Genomic DNA, 14,868 nt, shown 5'->3' with positions numbered 1-14,868 from the left:
AAAAATGCATAAAAGAAGTCAAAAAGGTTGTATAGTTTTTGAAGGATTTAAGGGTATTGAAAACAGAACTTCCACGTTAGTATTTTTGATCTGAGGAATTAATAAGAAATGCCTCACAAGAAATACCTATGTATTTAGATATTTCTGTATTTAGAAATGTGAGATTAGACCATGGAAACAGATCAGCTGTAGAGAGAGAGATCTGGGAGTTTGAGAACAAGAAAACCCTCCTAGAAATTTGGTGTAGGAGCAAGAGAAATCTGTAATTAATACACAGAGTAGTTAGTATACTCCAGGGTGCCTAACATATTGAAATATGGTCAAATATTTCAGCAAAAAAGTAATACTAAAAACACAGTAGAGATGGTCTCTCAACCTATGCCCGAATGACTGAAATGGGAAACTGGCCCTTAAATCAATTTAACCATAATCTGCCTGCAATTAAAAAAATAAATAAAAGAAAGAAAAATGTTTCCCTGGAAGGTTTAAAAAAGTTGGGGGGAAGAGGGGAAAGAGCATTTCCAAGAAACAAGTATTAGCCTGCCTGATATCAGGTTTACCTGACAGAGAGATATATGCACAAGACCGGATTCCTGACTCTCAACGATAGATGACATTAAGATCATCAAATTAAGTCTTTACACTCAGGTCCCACGTGTACACTGAAACCCTCTGATTATAGTCTGAAATTTCATTTCGTCTATGGCAGGTCAGCTGACAATCATCTGTGGTCTTCTCGTCAGTTACTCTTCTCCTTATTAATGAGTACTATGCCATCCTGATGTAAACCTGAGTCTCAATAGTTTACTATGTTGACTGTGAGTAGCATGACTCTGTCCCCCTAAATGTGATGAACCCAGAAACTAAACAGAAAATGGGACAGACAATGGTGACCATCTCCACAGGAATGTCGCTAAGAAATGCTGTGGACATTAGCAGCAGCCAGCCAGTTCCCCTCCATCTATGGCTTTTCTACTTCTGCTCTAACTTCAAAGGAATGAAGATACTAGAGATAACAAATGGAATAAAAGTTCTAACAGAAACAAAGGCATGCTATGCTGCTGCTGCTAAGTCACTTCAGTCGTGTCTGACTCTGTGTGACCCCATAGATGGCAGCCCACCAGGCTCCCCCGTCCTGGGATTCTCCAGGCAAGAACACTGGAGTGGGTTGCCATTTCCTTCTCCAATGCATGAAAAGTGAAAAGTGAAAGTGAAGTCGCTCAGTCGTGTCTGACTCTTAGCAACCCCATGGACTGCAGCCTACCAGGCTCCTCCATCCATGGGAATTTCCAGGCAAGAGTACTGGAATGGGGTGCCATTGCCTTCTCCAAACAAAAGCATAAATATATACAAATGAGAAAAAATCTCCCTGAGTCCAGAAAAACATGAATATAGCAGAAGGAAAAGAACCGCAACCATCTTTCTAAAGTAGAAAACAAACCTCATGAGACAAGGGCAGGCCAGGCGCCTTGAGCAGCGCTGTCTCACCAGATTTCAGCAGTGATGGAAACGTTCACTCCGCACATTCGAACATGTAGCAGCCACCAGCCATGCCCAGCTACTGACTTCTGTCAATGTGGCTAGGGCAAATGAGGAACTGAATTTTTAATTTAACTTTAATTAATTTATATTTAAGTTCAAACAGCCACATGGGGCTACAATAACCAGACAGAACAGGAGGGGAATGAAACAAGTAAAGAACATGGTAGAAAATTTGGCCAATGTTAACATAGAAGAGAAATATCAAGAGAGTTGCTCATTTACTCTCCCTTTTGAGAATTTGTAGTACTGAAAGAAACACTGTTCCAGGTCATATAAGAGTCAGCAAAGGCGGTTGTCTTTTTTTTTGAGGTTGGAATTGCTTTTATTGGGGCGAGCGCGGCAGGCCCGCCGTGGTCAGGTGAGTGTTCCGCAGCAAAGCCCGGCGCCTCCACGTGCCACCTCCCCTGGCAAGGGCAACAGGCGATGCTCAGTACGAGGGCGGAGGAGGCGGGGGCGGAGCCGCCAGGGCCCCGGGCGAGGGAGCAGGAGCTGCGGCACCGGCTGGACCGCCCCGGCAGCGTGGCAGCGTCCCGGGCCGGGCTGAGGCTCCCTGGGAGAGGCAGGTAGGCAGCACCGGGGGAGGGGTGTCCCGCAGGCCTCGGGGGGCAGAAGCCTACGGGGGCCCCGCCGTACCTGGCTGGCACGCCTGAGCGCTGGGTAATGGCGAGCCTTTCACCAGGAGGGTCTATCTCCCGCCCCAGGTCTGCGTCCTTGGGGCCTGCCTGGGGTGCGAAGAGGGACACAGCGGGCACTTACTAGGGAGCTGAGGCTGGAAGGCTGAAGCCAGAGGCCTGGGGTCTGGGGGCCCGGCCTGGGCCAGCTGGGTCTGCTTGAGGACCTCGCCCTCCCGTGGGGAAGGGGCTTCCTGAGCAGCCCAGGAGACTAGGGACTCGCTGCCGCCCCCGCAAAGCAAGCGGGTCAGTCCTAGAGACACAGAAGCCCGGCTGCTAGGGGTTCCGTCCCCTGCCCAGGCAGGTTGGGCTGGGGCTGGGGGAACCTCGCCCAGACGGAAGCCCCTGGGGAGATGGAGGGCTGAGTTGGGGGATGGTTACTTTTTATTTTATGCTTTCTTCAAAGCTGACCCTCAAAAAGCAAACAGTCAAGACTACATCTACCATTCGTGGACTTCCCCTGGCAGTCCAGTGGTTCAGACTCTGCTCTTCCAATGCAGGGAGGCTGGGTTCTATCCCTGGTCAGGATCTAAGATCCCCCAGGCTGTGTGGCGTGACCAAAAAAAAAAGAGAGAGAGACAAAAAGTGTTTGTTGCTGTCCAAATCTTTGCTAATATCCAACCAAAATACCATTCACAAGAAACTATGAAACACAAGAGTTCCAGGAAAAGAGACACCAGCATTCTGCCTTCCTAACACCTTACGCCCTGTAGCTCTTTCCTAAACCTGCTGCCTAAAAAGTAAGGCTTGCGTGTGTGCCATGTTCAGTCACTTCAGTCGTGTCCAACTCTGCAACCCTATGGACTGTAGCCCACCAGGCTCCTCTGTCCATGGGATTCTCCAGGCAAGAATACTGGAGTAGGTTGCCATGCCCTCCCTCCAGGGGATCTTCCAGACCCAGGGATCAAACCTGTGGCTCCTGCATTGTAGGCACGTTCTTTACCACTGAGCCACAAGGGAAGCCCCAAAGTCAGGCTTAACATTAAGTAATTACAGTAGCTACCCACATTGCTTTCAATATAACACTCCTGGGAGCTCTCTTGACACGTAATATTCAAAGTTGTTATGGTCTCTGAGCATAAACACCGACAGAGGAACAAATGACAAAATAAGAGCACTGGCTAAAAGTTTTATACCCAGTATCAAAAACCCAAAGCAATGCTGTAAAAGATGCTGTTTCTCTTGCACTTCCTGCCATTGTCCTGTGTGATTAAAAGGCGTACAAAAGCATCAGCCTGATATGCAGGGGCTGACTGAGAGGCAACAGAAGGCTGGGAATACAGAGCACTGGCCAGCTGCCTAGGGTGAGGACAGAAGGAAAGGAGGAAATACCTTATAACAAAACAGCTCAATTTGTGCAAAAAGACACCTGCTCTCAAATGGCAAAGAGCTCGTCCAGCTGTCCAGATGGTATTTTAAGTAACAGCATAAACTCAAAAATTAAAGTTAAATATAAATACATATTAAAAATTCATAGAGAAAAAGAATGGTAAAGAAAAAGATTTTTTACAAGACTAATGAGAGGAATCAGGCCTACCAATATTAAAAATTATAATAAAGCCTCAATTTTAAACAAAGTATGGTACCGGTATTTAAGGACACCCAGAAAAGGCCCAAATTTGGGTAGGCCACAAAGTTCGTTCAGGTTCTGCCATAGCATCATATGGGAAAACCTGAAGGAATTATTTTTTTTTTGGCCAGCCCAATAAATATGATTGCAAAGCTCACCTTACATAACTACCAGCAGTGGTCTCAGATACACACTGACCTACACACTTACAGGACCTAATAAACTATAGCATGAAACAAGGTTCACTTGACTTTGCAGGATACAGGACAGGAAACAGGCTGCAGCACTGCAGCTCCAGTAGCGCCGCCCTCAGCACTGCCCCTTACAGAAATCCAGGAGCCAACTTTCAGCCACCACAAGTGAGCTTCGTAGGCCACAGGAATCTGTGTCTCGAGAGCCCCTGACTTCCCGGTCCCACACAAGTCCAGCTGCAGGCACACAGGGCAGCCAAGGTCCCTGCTTTCCAAGGGAAATCTGTGGTCCATAGCAATCTTTCCTATCCACCTGCAGTTCCATTCGAGGATCCTTCTACAACGAGCAATGTTGCCTTGTAACAGAGCTGACATTCCATATTTATCTTAACCAGGGAAAGAGTGCTAGAAGAGGATAAACTCCAGGTCATCTTCCCACTATAGAAGGGTTTTATGCCTGGTAAGCCTTCTAATCAGCAAGGAATGGCTGTGGAATTGTTCAAGTGGCTACTGATAGCCAGTTAGAAAAAAATATTAACTTCAATCCCTACTACACAACTTTAAAATTCCAGAGCTATAAGATTAAAATGTAAATGACAAAACCATACAAATACTAGAAAAGTGGCTCTTGAAACATGGTTCAGGAACCCCCCTGGAAGTCCCCCAGACAATTTCAGGGGATCTGCAAGGTCAAAAAATTATTTTCCTAATAATACTAAGACCATGTGCATACAGTGGACTTTTTAAACAGCTACAGAACTTGATATATTGTATGATAAAAGATGTCAATATTTGGATGATCTGCATAACCCGGCTAACCAATGTTTTACAAGTGACCAATACTTAGGTTTCAAAATCATGCACAGGGGCTATATACTTTATGATTCCAACTATGTGGCACTCTGGAAAAGGTAAAACTAAGGAGATAATAAAAAGACCAGTGGCTGCCAGGAATAGAAAGGGGGGAAGGGGAAAGGAGGCAGAGCACAGAGGATTCCCAGGACAGTGAAACTGTTCCATATGAAACTGTAACGGTAGACATCTGTCATTACACATCTGTCAAACCCTAGAATGTACAACACCAAAAGCAACCCAAATGTAATCTATTGACTTTGAGTGATAACCATGTGTTAATGTAGGGTCATCAATCATAACAAATGACCACTCTGGGGAAGAGAGCTGACAGTGGAAGAGACTATTCACACCAAGGAGGCAGGGACTCCTGTACTTTCTGCTCAATTTTGCTATGAATCTAAAACTGCTCAAAAAATAAAAGTCTATTAAAAAGATCATGCATGGATAAAGATATTATTTAACCAATGGCTCTTAACTGATACACCAATGGCTCTCAATGAAAGAATATGAAAAAGTTACTGGTAAGATTTCAGACACCACATTATCAATCTTTAAGAAATTCCCTCTTCATGAATTTTAGAACGGTATCAAAGAAAAATGCCCACAAAATATGAAAAATGAAAACAGTCTCCCTTTTCCACCTATATATCTATGTAAAATATGATTTTACTTTAGATACTGCAACCAAAATACCTTATCACAACAATTTGAAAGCAGAAGCTAACATAAGAATCTAGCTGTCACCTACTAAGCCAGACAAGAAAGAGACTTACAAAATTGTACAACAGTGCCAATCCTCTCAAATGTTTGTTTTGGGGAAACAGCTATTTTTTCATAGAAAAAAGTTCTTTATGTTAACACATAATGAGCTTAATATTGTTATTTTTCAATAAATTAACAAATATTTGAAAACATCTTCATTTTAATTCCTAATACGGTTAAGTCAATACATCTGACCCATATAAACAAAAAAAATTCTTTGAGGGCCTCAATTTTTAAGAATGTAAAGTGTTCCTAAGACCAAAGTATTTATAACTGTTGTATAAGAAGAAAATATAGAAGACTTTATAACAATCTCAGAGTGAAGGAATTATATATATGGCACAAAAACCAAAAGTCATAATGGTAGACACTGATAAATTTAACTACATTAAAATAAACTTCCACATGGAAAAAAAATTCCAGGAGCAGAATCAAAAGACAAACTGTGAAAACAACATCCGAAATTCATCACATACTTAAGTCTAATTTCTCTAATGTATATGTGGCTCCTATACATTAATACAAAAAGAAGGCTGACTACTCTCCCCCATAAATAAACAAAGATGATACACAAAAACACACAGAAAACGAAGTCTATATGGCTTTTCAACAAATAAAAAAAAAATTCAACTTTTCTCAAGATAAATTCAAATGAAAGCATCACTAAGATGACTTTTTTTTTTTTACCTACAACTGGTGATGATCAACAAGTTCTATAATTATGTTGTCAGGGTCATTCACATATATTGCTGATAGAAGTATAAACTGGTACAATCTCCATGGAGACAAATAGTTACCAATGTAATTTTATATCCTGCTTATATTGTGACCAAAAAGCATTCTCCTATATTATTAAAAATTCCTGGCAGGGGAAAGGGGGAACTGGTCAAAGGTACAAATTTCCCGTTATAAGGTAAGTAAGTACTATGGATGTAATGTACCACATGATGAGTGTAGTGAACACTGCTATACAATACACAGGAAAGTTGTTACGACAATCAATCCTAAGGGTTCTCATCACAAGACTTTTTTCCCTTTATTTTTTCTTTCTCTCCTTTTAAAAATTGTATCTATATGAGAAGATGGAGATTAGTTGAACCTATTGTGGTAATATTTCACAATATAATTAAAACAAACTATCATGTAGTACATCTTAAATCTACACAGTAACATGTCAATTATCTCTCAGCACAACAGGCAAGAAAATGGTATTTTTTAAAAACTTCCTCATATGTATTGGAGGTCATTATACTAGTCTACCTCTACTTTTTTGTCTGTTTGTTCTGGCCGTGCCATGCAATTTGCAGGATCTTAGTTCCCTGAGGAGGGACTGAACCTAGGCCCTCAGCAGTGAAAGTGCAGAGTCTTAACTACTGAACCACCAGGGAATTCCCCGACCTTTACTTTAATGTTTGAAAATTTTCATAATACCATGATTTTTAAAAATTTTGTTCACATCATATCCACTGTTATGAATATAATTAAATGTAATTAACCATTTTCCAGACGTTGGGCCTTCAAGTTATTTTCAGCTAAATTAACAGTCAATAAACACTGCTGCAATCAGTAACTCTATTTAGACATTTTGGTCCACATTTCATATTCCTTCTTTTTTTTTTTTCATATTCCTTCTTTAGAGGAGATTCCTGAAATTACTCAGCCTATATAAATTTAAAGTTAGTGGTATGTTGTATTTTGTATAGGTCATACCAATATATAATCCTAGCAACAGGATACCCATTACAATTAAAATATTGCTAACTCAATAACAAAAAATAGAACCTCGCTTCAATGTTAAATATTTTTCAAATGTTTCTACTACTGTTTTTAATTTTTTCTGTCTTTCAAACTTCTCCTTTATGCCATCTGAATCTGGCAGGGTTTTACTGTTTCTCTTACTGATCTTTTGAACTCTTGGTAATTTAAGGATGTTAATTCTTTCCTTCAGCTTATTATTTCTCTGAAAAAAAAAATTTTTATTTAATAAAAACAAGAAAGGAGAAAAAAGTAACAATATTATGGTAAGACTTGAGTTAAATGATTACTTAGAAAACCTGGATTCTGTTAACTTGCCTCAGATCCTTGATTTTTTAAAAATTAGTATTGGAATGATTTTTAAATTTTCTTACGTTATTCCTTCCTCTGCTTTTAGAATAACCTTGCATTTTAGTTTGTATCATAAAAATACTATGCTTAAGTCAAATTCACTTCATAGTTTACAAACTGTCTCAAAACACACTGAGAACATAACACAGAGGTTTGCCGCGTACGAAACTTACAAATCAAAGGGGAAAACTGAAGGCTAATTCTAACAAAATTCTATTCCCCAAAATAGATTCAAACTGTTCTATTCTGAAACTCTGAGGGCTGCTTTGTCCAGATTCTGAAGGGCATGCTGATTAGTGTTTATACAAAAGGCTTTAAATAAATCCCTGTATGTTTTGTTACTTGAGTGCCATTAGGATATTATTTCCTTTTGGAGCCATTTATCAGAAATAAATCAGTCAATTCAAAATAATAAAATAATTATGAATATACATGGATACTTCACCAGGCAAGCTAAAAATCTGTAACTTCATTAAAAGGGAGAAGTAAGTCAATGTGGTAAGTAAAGCAGAAAAGGACTAAATAGAACCAAGAGAGGAAAGACAGAGGACAATCATTACCTCCCACCAAGTCCTTCAATTCGTTCTCTTTCCTTGGGAAGTTCTGGCTTATGGTCCTGTGTCACCTCCACAGCTCGGATAAAATCATCCTTGGGGTCATCCTGAATTCCAAGAACCACCCCTGAGTCGCCCACGTGAGCAACATACATCTTCAAGCCTCGGATGATGACCACACTGGCAGTTGTCCCTGACGTGCTGGGAAGACCTGTCATAGTCTTTGGCCATTCTGCTGTAATAGAAAAGAAAAAATTTTACTTTCAGGTGTATACATAACTACTGTGGCAGAATAAAAACTGCAACTTATGTTGAGTTAGCATATTAAAATCTGAATTAGCACACAAAAATATTTAAGAAACGTATTTTGAAAGCTATTAAAGAAGGACTTATGTTAATCCCTTCATTCTTACATTAATAAATTAATTTTATAGATAATGCAATTATATTGTGACCATCAAGGCAATCTTAGGAGAAAAATGTTACATCATAGGTTTAGTAATTCCACATAAGTCTTAGTCTTAACTACATTTAGTAGCAAGGATATGTTAAAAGTTTGATAGCATACTGGCAGCAGCTTATCATCTGTTTATATTAATTTTTCTCCAAAAAGATTTTCAGAAAAAGCCACTTGATTTGTTTTTAAAATAACTCTGCTGAATATTCATAACCTAATAAATAACATTTACCAAGCACCTACTGGATACCACTTCCTAAGAGCTTTACCTGTGCTAAGAGCTTTACCTGTATTATCTCATAACACTAACAATAAGCTAAGATCAGTTCCATTATTTTAATTTTGCAGATGAAGAAACCAAAACTTTGGTTAAGAAAGTTGCTCAAAATAACTCAAATATTTTAAGCAGCAAAGATCCCATGTAGCTAATTCCAAAACATATACTGATTATATTCACTATCATTTAAAACTTCTGAAATATTCTATGAAATGAAGTGCAGTCATTCAGTCATGCCTGAATCTTTGCAACCCCATGGACTGCAGCCCACCAGACTCATCTGTCCATGGGATTTTCCAAGCAAGGATACTGGAGTGGGTTGCCATTTCCTTCTCCAGGGGATCGTCCCAACCCAGGGATTGAACCCAGGTCTCCTGCACTACAGGCTAGATTTTTTACCGACTGAGCTACAAGAATAAAATATTCTATAACATTCAACAAATTACAGTTCAAGATAGCAAACAAAGTCTGAACACTGACATATTCTCCCCAGGAAATCCTACTGAAAGGACAGATTACAAATAATAAAAAGTCCTGAAACACAGTCATGAAACACAGAGAAGGGTCATAAGAAATCTGAGGAATTCCTGAAATTTTAAACAAATGGAACTGTATTGAGGGGAAAAAAATCAGAATGCAAAATTTGTAATTCAACATGAGGAAAAAGCAGTCAGTAAAGAAGGCAGTACATCAGTATTCCTTGTTAACAGAGTTCCAGGAAAGTTCAAAGAGGCAGTGACAAAGGCTGAAGTAAGGAATGGATGCTGGAAGCTTGGCAGATTCATTTAAAACTGTGGGAGTTTTAAACTGAGTGCCTAAACTCCCCACATGGTAAAAGGTGACACATTTACGTGCCTAAGATGCCAGTACTAACGACAGTGCGTGCATGCCAGTCGCTTCAGCCATGTCCAACTCTTTGTGACCCTACGGACTGTAGCCCGCCATACTCCTCCGTCCAGGGATTCTCCAGGCAAGAATGTTGGAGTAAGCTGATGTGCCCTCCTCCAGGGGATCTTCCCAATCCAGGCATAAAACCTCCATCTCTTATGTCTCCTGCATTGGCAGGTGGATTCTTTACCAATAGCACCAGCTGGGAAGCCTCAGTACTAACTATAATACTTCTCTTCTAATTAATTAATTTATTTTAATTGGAGGATAATTACAATATTGTGATGGTTCTGCCATGCATCAGCATGAATCAACCACAGGTATACATGTGTCCTCCCCATCCTGACCTCCCCTCCCACCTCTCTCCCCACCCTACCCTATCCTCCTAGCTTGTCCCAGAGCACTGACTTTGGGTGCCCTGCTTCATGCATCAAACTTGCACTGGTCATCTATTTTACATGTGGTAATGTGCATGTTTCAGAGCTATTCTCTCAAATTATCCCACCCTCGCCTTCTCCCACTGAGTCTAAAAGTCTGTTCTTTACGTCTGTGTCTCCTTTGCTGCCCTGCATGTAGGATCATGGGTACCATCTTTCTAAATTCCATATATATGCATTAATATACAGTATTTGCCTTTCTCTGACTTACTTCACTCTGTGTAACAGGCTCCAGGTTCATCCATCTCATTAGAACTGACTCAAATGTGTTCCTTTTTACAGCTGAGTAATATTCCATTGTATATATGTACCACAACTTCCTTATCCATTCATCTGGCAACGGACATCTAGGTTGCTTCCATATCCCAGCTATTGTAAATAGTGCTGCCATGAATACTGGGGTACGTGTGTCTCTTTCAGTTCTGCTCTCTTTTAAGGAAAGTGGTGCGTCTGCCGATGGGAACAACAGGATCTCAAAGGGGATGTGGGAGAAGAAATAAATTCCACCCCCGCCAAGTGGATGAGGTGCCACTCAACTTTTACAGCCATGAGCCTCCTCTAATATATCTAGACGGACTAGTTCTTTTCTTTTCCAAAATTATATATGCTGAAAGCCATCTCTTGAACCTTACAGTGCATCTCCCCGGCCCATCACATGATACAGGAATCCATCCTCCAGAGTGACCTGTCACTCACAACAGAGGGCTTCTTGCAGCCCAGGAAACAACTGCTGAGGGAAACCACAACAGCTACCAATACTGACGAAGCTAGAAATTCATGTGCATATGCCACATACACACGTAAAACCATCTGCAACAGTACCAGACACATAGTGAGTAGTCAATAAACATTGGTTTGCGGGCTTCTCTGGTGGCTCTGTAGTTAAGAATCTGTCTGCTAATGCAGGAACATGGGTTCAATTCCTGGTCCAGGAAGACCCCACAGGCCACAGAGCAACTAAGCTACAGAACCTGTGCTCTGAAAACTGAAAGCCACAGCTACTGAAGCCTGAGAGCCTGTGTTCAGCCACAAGAGAAGCCGCTGCAATGAGCAGCCCTCACTCACCACAACTAGAGAACAAGTCTGCACAGCTACAAAGACCCAGCAGAGCCAAAAATAAAATAAATAAATAAATTTTAAAAACACTAGTTGTTGTTATTACCATTATGTATTTAAGAAAAAAGCAAACAGCCTGAGAGACACCAAGTGGAGTTGCAAAAAAAAAAAAAAAGCCCCAAAGAAAACAGTTGTGGCTAGATTACTGGCATTGATAAGGTTCAATAAGGTCAATGGATATCAATACTTATATAAAATATCAATTCTATTTCTGTAAAATAGAAAAAATTACAAAATGTAACTTTAAAAACAAGATCCCATCCACAGTAACAGCAAAAGGTATGAAATATCTGGGAACAATGCTAACAAATCTCTAATAAGACATTCATGGAAAAGTAGAAAACCAGTGAACAAATAAAACAGCACAGATCCATGCATATTTAGACACTTGATATATGAACAGTGGAGAAAAGACAGACATGCAGTAAATGGAACTGAGACAAAATTTAAAAAATACTAACTCGAAGTTCCTGATGCCAAACACAAAAAATCAATTCCAGATACATTAAAGACCTAACATGAGGGACTTCTCTGGTGGCACAGTCCCGCCAGGTTCATCCAGGTTGAACAATGCGGGGGACACGAGTTCAATTCCTGCTCCTGGAACTGAGTAGAGCAACTAATCCCATGCACCGCAACGACTGAGCCTGCGGGCCCTAGAGCCCGTGCTCCGCAACAAGAGAAGCCACCGCAGTGAGAGCCTGCACACCGCAACTACAGAGTAGCCCCTGCTCACCGCAACTAGGGAAAGCCTGCGTACGGCAAGGAAGGCCCAGCAAAGCCAAAGTAAACTCATTTTTAAAAAAGACCTAACGTGAAAAGCAAAGTTAAAATGCTCAGAAAATGCACAAAAAGCTACATTCATGATCTCAAGGTAAAGAAGGATTTCCTAAAGACAAAAAATGGATTAGCCATATAAAATAAAATGATTGTGAACTTGTACTACCATCAAGACTTTCTATTCATTAAAAGATACTAGAGTGAAAAGACAACTCACAGAATGGAAGAGGATACATTTGTAACATATATGGGTCAAAGGAATAGTATCCAGAATACATAAAAACGCTCCACAAATCAAATCAATAAGACTACTCAACAGAAAAACAGATAAAGAGCCTAAACAGGCTTTGACAAACAAGGACATGCAGACAGCCAAGAAGCACGCGGAGATATTTGGCTTCTTTAATCATCAGAGAAATACAAATTAAAAGCCACAACAAGATAACACACATAATTATCAGACTGCATAAAATTTGACAATAGTAAGTTAAGAATGTGGAATAACATGTTCTATCATCAACTACTGGTAGGAGTATGAACTGGTACAACTACTTTAGAAAACATCTAGGCATTATATGGTAAAGGTGAAGATAGGCATACTCTGTTCATTACCCTTTGGTATACACTATAAATTAATGCCCATGTGCACACAATACCTATGACTGCTCACAGCAGCACTGTTCATCTGGGCTTAAAAGGAGCAACTCAAATGTCCTTCAAGATAACAATAGATTATACTACACACCATGGGTAAGAATCTCACAAGAAGTATGAGATAAAAGAATACATACAGCATGCTTTTCTTCAGGAAAAAAAAAATATATATATATATATATATCATGTTTACAGGCAACAGGCAAACTATGAAGAAAAGTAAGTAAATCACTACAGAACTATAATCACCTAAGTCAAGATCCTGGTTGCCCCTTGGGGGAAGCGAGGAATATGAGATCAGAAGGGCCTACTGGGGTGCAGGCAATGTTCTCTTTCTTAACTGGATGGTGTTCATTTTATGATTATTTATTATGTACATTTATGTGTTACGGCCTTTTATGTATGCATGCTATATTTCAGGGTTTTTTTTTAAGTTTAAAGAAAAAAAAAAAGCAGCAGGAAAAAGGCATCAATTCTGCAAACATAGATCCCAGCAGACAGCTCTATAGACCATGCAGTTCTGCAGTCTGGTTATAGACATCATTCCTTAGAAGCTCAGCCTAGAGTATGGTATGTTTCTTTAGACCTTTATTTTATGGCTCTAGGTAAAACCTTTCCTTTTTTTTTTTTTAAAGAAACTGGAAAAGATTGTTTTCTGCAGCTAAATATAATGAGAACAAAGTGAACTCCCAGAAAAAAAGAGTTCTTAAGCACATTCAGAAAAACAAAATTTACCTACAGTATACAAGTAATTCAGCTGTTGGCAAAAAGCACCTAAAATGAGATGAAAGGGGAGGAAAAAAGCTAAAAATAAAAAGGGTATTCAAAGAAATGTTAATGTTTAAATCACGTTTTTTGTCAAAAGCACTAATATATTATGAAAGATATTCTGCAATGATCTAAAAATACTGAATAATTCCTGCTCTCCCTCTTCATTTGAAATGTCACCTTTTATCATATGTTACATCTTGCCTCAGATCTATTTCTAGACTCATCCTACTAATCTATTTATGGTGCTTTTTAATAATTGGGAGTTTAAGTGTCCTCCAATTATTTTTCTTTCTCAATATTCTCTGAAGTATTTTTCCACATGAACTTCAGAAGTAACCTCCACCCTGTGGAGGTTCTGATTCAAACTGCAATGACTTTATGCATTAAGGAACCTGCCTCTTTATAATGTCTTCCTTAGCCTTTCTTGTTTTCTACTTTACATTTCAATCAAAAAACAAAAATGACTTAAAACTAGGAGCATATTAAAAACAGTATCAGATAGTATATGAATTCTGATTTAAGCATCCTTTAGAATATGTACGTAAGTCATTAAAACAAAGACTAATAAATTTTATAACACAAGAATGTAAAATTTATGGATGAAGTAAAGCTACTATAAACATGTATAGAAAGTATATGTTCTTTATAATAAGTTTAAATTTGGGGGTACTTATATACTTAACATGTATTAATATCTATTAATATATCCTGAGACTCATATGCAAAAGCCTTTGACTGTGTGGATCAGAAGAAACTGTGGAAACTTCTGAAAGAGATGGGAATACCAGACCACCTGACCTGCCTCTTGAGAAATCTGTATGCAGGTCAGGAAGCAACAGTTAGAACTAGACATGAACAACAGACTGGTTCCAAATAGGAAAAGGAGTACGTCAAGGCTGTATATTGTCATCCTGCTTATTTAACTTATATGCAGAGTACATCATGAGAAATGCTGGGCTGGAAGAAGCACAAACTAGAATCAAGATTGCCAGGAGAAATATCAATAACCTCAGATATGCAGATGACACCACCCTTATGGCAGAAAGTGAAGAGGAACCAAAAAGCCTCTTGATGAAAAAAAGAGGAGAGTGAAAAAGTTGGCTTAAAGCTCAACATTCAGAAAACTAAGATCATGGCATCTGGTCCCATCACTTCATGGGAAATAGATGGGGAAACAGTGGAAACAGTGTCAGACTTTATTTTTTGGGGCTCCAAAATCACTCCAGATGGTGATTGC

The 14,868-nt window shown here is 39.5% G+C and overlaps 1 protein-coding gene across 2 annotated transcripts in view; it reads right to left on the bottom strand.

Moving 5' to 3' along the window:
* The window catches only part of PPM1D (protein phosphatase, Mg2+/Mn2+ dependent 1D), a 61,249-nt gene that overhangs the window by 32,342 nt on the left and 14,039 nt on the right, over window positions 1-14,868 (bottom strand). The window contains exon 2 of one of the 2 annotated variants that reach the window (XM_025281157.2): window positions 8,258-8,486. In XM_025281157.2, the coding sequence (XP_025136942.1) occupies window positions 8,258-8,486 (229 nt within the window). The remainder of the gene's footprint in view (window positions 1-8,257; window positions 8,487-14,868) is intronic. The other variant, XM_025281158.2, reaches the window with a different exon arrangement.

Source organism: Bubalus bubalis, chromosome 3, assembly GCF_019923935.1.
Source record: "Bubalus bubalis isolate 160015118507 breed Murrah chromosome 3, NDDB_SH_1, whole genome shotgun sequence".
Taxonomy (NCBI): Eukaryota; Metazoa; Chordata; class Mammalia; order Artiodactyla; family Bovidae; genus Bubalus; species Bubalus bubalis.
The sequence above is the reverse complement of the archived record's forward strand: the minus strand, read 5'-3'. Positions and strand labels throughout refer to the sequence as shown.